This window comes from Branchiostoma belcheri, unplaced genomic scaffold (genome assembly GCF_001625305.1).
Source record: "Branchiostoma belcheri isolate BF01 breed outbred unplaced genomic scaffold, Haploidv18h27 scaffold6, whole genome shotgun sequence".
Taxonomy (NCBI): Eukaryota; Metazoa; Chordata; class Leptocardii; order Amphioxiformes; family Branchiostomatidae; genus Branchiostoma; species Branchiostoma belcheri.
Genome location: NW_017804242.1, coordinates 1263255 through 1267557, shown reverse-complemented (window position 1 = coordinate 1267557; position 4303 = coordinate 1263255). Strand labels below are relative to the sequence as shown.

The 4303-nt window shown below is 44.3% G+C and overlaps 1 protein-coding gene across 1 annotated transcript in view; it reads left to right on the top strand.

The window, feature by feature from the left end:
* The first annotated feature begins 1926 nt into the window (after positions 1–1926).
* Positions 1927–4303, top strand: part of LOC109482221 — a 40987-nt gene continuing 38610 nt past the window's right edge. The window contains 1 exon segment of the mRNA XM_019784913.1: positions 1927–2014. Within this exon segment, the coding sequence (XP_019640472.1) occupies positions 1927–2014 (88 nt within the window).

The window sequence follows — 4303 nt, the reverse complement described above, 5'->3', positions numbered from 1 at the left end:
GGCGTCCAAGTTCCAAACGCTCGACAGAGAAGCTTTGCGTAACAGACTGCTTCAGAAATACGCACCGCCACCAAGTACAGCTGCGTTTGACAAGACTGGAACAACATCTAGTAAACAGGAAGACAAGGCCGAAGAGACAGTCGTGGTGAAGAAAAAGCCGACGGGTTTGAACAAGAACATTCATGGTTTCGACACTCTCGGAATGGAGACCAGTAAAGGCGTAAAGCGCCTTGGTAGGAACATTCATGGATTTGGTAGCTGAATGCACCCTTCGGCCTGCAATGCCCGATGAGCTAGTTGTGTTGCAATAAGTGTCCACAACGTGTTGTTCATCCTTGTTCATACAATAGCCATTTGTCTAGAGTTCCTTTCATAGTCACAAAATACATACTTTGTAGGCTGTATACTCCATGCACTCTAACACTTTGGCGACGAGTCAAAGGAAAACTGTACCCAAGCAGTTTCCCTAATTTTGCCGTTCTAAAGTGAGCTAGAGTGTATTTGTGCAGACTGTGTAAATGTAGACCCGTGTAAAGCTTCGGTCACAACCCGCCGTACGTGCCTTTTCTCCGTACGTTTTTTGGGAGGCTACGTCTGCTACGTTTTTTCTGAAAACGTGGGGAAGGAGTGGCGTCTACGCACGTCACTCGCACGGTTGCACAAAGTGTAAGAGTGTGGTCTGCACGCCACGTCTGGCCGTGAGCGGTTGCGTGCATCGTAGGTTGCGCAAGTGGTAAGTGAGTTGTACGTGCTTACAACGTACGATCTCTGTGCGATTGCAACTTAACCGTAAGGAGGCCGTATTCACACGTGCTTCTTCCGCACGGCACGTACGGGGCACTCGCGTCGCTCGTACTCGCACGCACGGGTGATGAATCCGCAGACCGTACGTAGAAAAAGTTTTACATGCACTTAAAGTTCTACGGCGTGTCTGCGTGCTCCCAAATCCGTAGGATTCCGTACGGAGGCGGTACTCACCACGCACGGATGCCCTACGTTTTTGCACGTAGACAGCACGCAGAAGCACGTACGGCGGGTTGTGACCGTAGCTTAAGTGATCTTTGAACTTCTCTGTCCTAGCAATTAATAGGCTATATTTATCCATATTCCTTTCGGCTGATCTAAGTCCTCTAGAACCACATGTACATGTAATAACTTGTACTATACATTATATAAAATAATATCATCATCTTTCCCTGCTAGTTACACGTATGTCCATAACCCCCCCCCCCCACCTCTCCGCAAGAGTATACTGAGTACATACTATTTACAAATACCACTGATACACACAGTACTACGATATACTAGAATAACTACTAAATTTTATCTATTGTATCGATTTATTTCTGAATTTACAAAATGTACAGACCATGTAAAATGCAGCCCATATATTATGCCTGTCAGTGTTCTTAGAGCGCTAGCGCCAGGGAGTATCCATGTACATCGTCAACATCACACAATATAGCTGAAGGTCGTGCCTCCTGAACTACTGAATACAGCTTAACGTCATCTGCTGCATCCATAGTGAGCAGCGGCTTTGTTGTATCCATTGTTTACATAGTAACCAGCAAATGTGCAATTTGCAAAATGAACAGGCCTTATTTGCTGAATACATCGTTAAGCTGTTTTCTATTCTTAGAGTCCTTGAATACATCGTGCAATTTTCTGTCTGCGTTATTAGAGTATTTTATTTTCGCACGGAACTGTATGCACGCTCATAACTTGTATGTATGTACATTGTGAACACAATTTTACTGCCCATACTTTACGGTGCGTACAATAGGTGATGGTGGTACCTCATCTTGCTAAGTGGTTTGTATCTCCAAGGCCTTGGTATCTCCATCCATCACATGTCGGCAGCAGGGCGTGCGTTAGTCTGTCAGACGACACCGCTACTGACGGATGTACGGAGAGACACCTTCCACGATGTGGTGGTTTTCTACAATTATCCTTGTTCAGTTAGTCTCCCTGGGACACTGTCTACGTGAAGAACGGACGTTACTTCCTTCTACCAGTAAGTAGACAGGGTTTCTACATAGCCGACTAGGCTAGTCCTTTGTGGAATGATCAGCATATGATATTCTGTATCTGTATAGCCGGTATAACCGCCTTTCGGCGTAACACACCAGCTTCGCAGGCACGCGGCGCGGCGGCAGCTGGCTACATAACACCAATCGACTTGTTACACCTAACCCTTGAACATCTAACTCTAGACTTTGTTTCAAGTTCCAAGCGCTCGACAGGGAAGCTTTGCGTAACAGACTGCTTCAGAAATACGCACCATCACAAAGTGCAGCTGCGTTTGACAAGACTGGAACAACATCTACTAGCGGCGAACGGGAAAACAAGACCGAAGAGACAGTTGTGGTGAAGAAAAAGCCGACGGGGTTGAACAAGAACATTCATGGTTTCGACACTCTCGGAATGGAGACCAGTAAAGGCGTAAAGCGCCTTGGTAGGAACATTCATGGATTTGGTAGCTGAATGCACCCTTCGGCCTGCAATGCCCGATGAGCTAGTTGTGTTGCAATAAGTGTCCACAACGTGTTGTTCATCCTTGTTCATACAATAGCCATTTGTCTATAGTTCTGTTATAGTTATAGTTCTGAACTACTGAATACAGCTTAACGTCGTCTGCTGCATCCATTGTTCGCATAGTGAGCAGCGGCTTTGTTGTATCCATTGTTTACATAGTGACCAGCAAATGTGCAATTTGCAAAATGAACAGGCCTCTAGTCACTAGATAGTTTAAAGCTATCTAGTGACAATTCTTTGTATGTGACATGTATGCCTTGACGTACGATGCTGTTGGTTTAGCAGTGCTCGAAATACCACCTGCATACGCAGGATACTTTGGAGATATGCAGGTATTTCTGATGTCTATACCTGCACCTAGCTAATCTCCAAGCAGATGCCTTTCGGTGGCAAAAAGACAGTATCAAATTGGCCAGCCAGTATCCATTGGCCAGAGAAGGTCGCGGGCATTAGCGACAAAAAGATGACCATAAATAAAAAGCTAACGATCATTCCCCCACAACCTCTGCTTGGAGAGTACACCTAGCCTGTACCAGCAAATGTATTGGGTTTATGTGTACATGGATTATATTTGCTGCATTGACTGTTACCACCTATGAAGTACATGTATGCAGGAAAGGTATTTCGAGCACTACCAGGGCTCGCAGAAACATATTATATGACGTCCTCGCTGGTTAGGGCCAGGCCACATTCGTCGTTGGTCGTCCTGTGAATTTCACGTGGTATAATTTTCAACAGAAATAACCACCGACAAGATTTTCCGCTAAGACGACAGCTGAAGTTTGGGAACGCTAGTAGCGTAGATCAGTCAGATATTACGGTGGTTTTCATGTTCCAATTAATGTGGATTTTACATGGACATAGCGCCTTATTTCAACGAGTACACGTATATCGAAGGCGGGAAATTATTTCTATTGTATGTCTGTGCAAGTTGGGAATTCACGTTCAGCCACCCATACTCTAATGCAGACATAAAACCCAAGGACGACGGTACCCCATCTCCCATAAATTACGGGTGTTGTCCCAGTGCTCTCCTGTTTTTCTAACCTTATTCCAAGTTGTCATGCACAAAAGGTATGGTAAAGCCTGTAAGTTTGGGAAAAACAGTATCCACATTGTGACATTTTTTTATTGTTTTTTTTTTTTTTTGGATAGTTTAAAACCAGTATGATATCCAGAATTTATGGATATCATATAACCATATAACGAGTTACGTTGATGAAGGTTAGACATCCAGGTAAACGATACTCGTAAGAAAATTCAAACTCTACTACTGGATCAGTTTCGGATTTTTATTTATTTCCGGACGTTTCGAGTGACATCCATCACTCTTCTTCAGCGTCACAAATGAACAGAGAACCGATTCACTCTTATATACAAGTAACTAGAAAAACCGGTTAAACACGGAAATAAATAAAAATCCGTAACTGATCCAGTAGTAGAGTTTGAATTTTCTTACGAGCATATAACGAGTTACATGTAGTCGTACATGTAGTCGTGGTCTCATACAACTTCATAAATGGCTGTGGCAAATCAGTTTTGGTACACGTGGGCCTGTATTTGTGCATGCCCGTATGTGTGTGTGCGTGTGTAGGTATATGTATATGTGCTTGCCCGTGCGTGTGTTTGTGTGCGCGTGTGTGTGTGTTTTTGTATGTGTGTGTGTGTGTGTGTGTGTGTGCGTGTGTGCGTGCGAGCGTGTGTGTGTGTGGATGTGTGTGTGTGCGTGTAAGTCTGTGTATGTGAGTGCGAATGTGTGTGTGTGTGT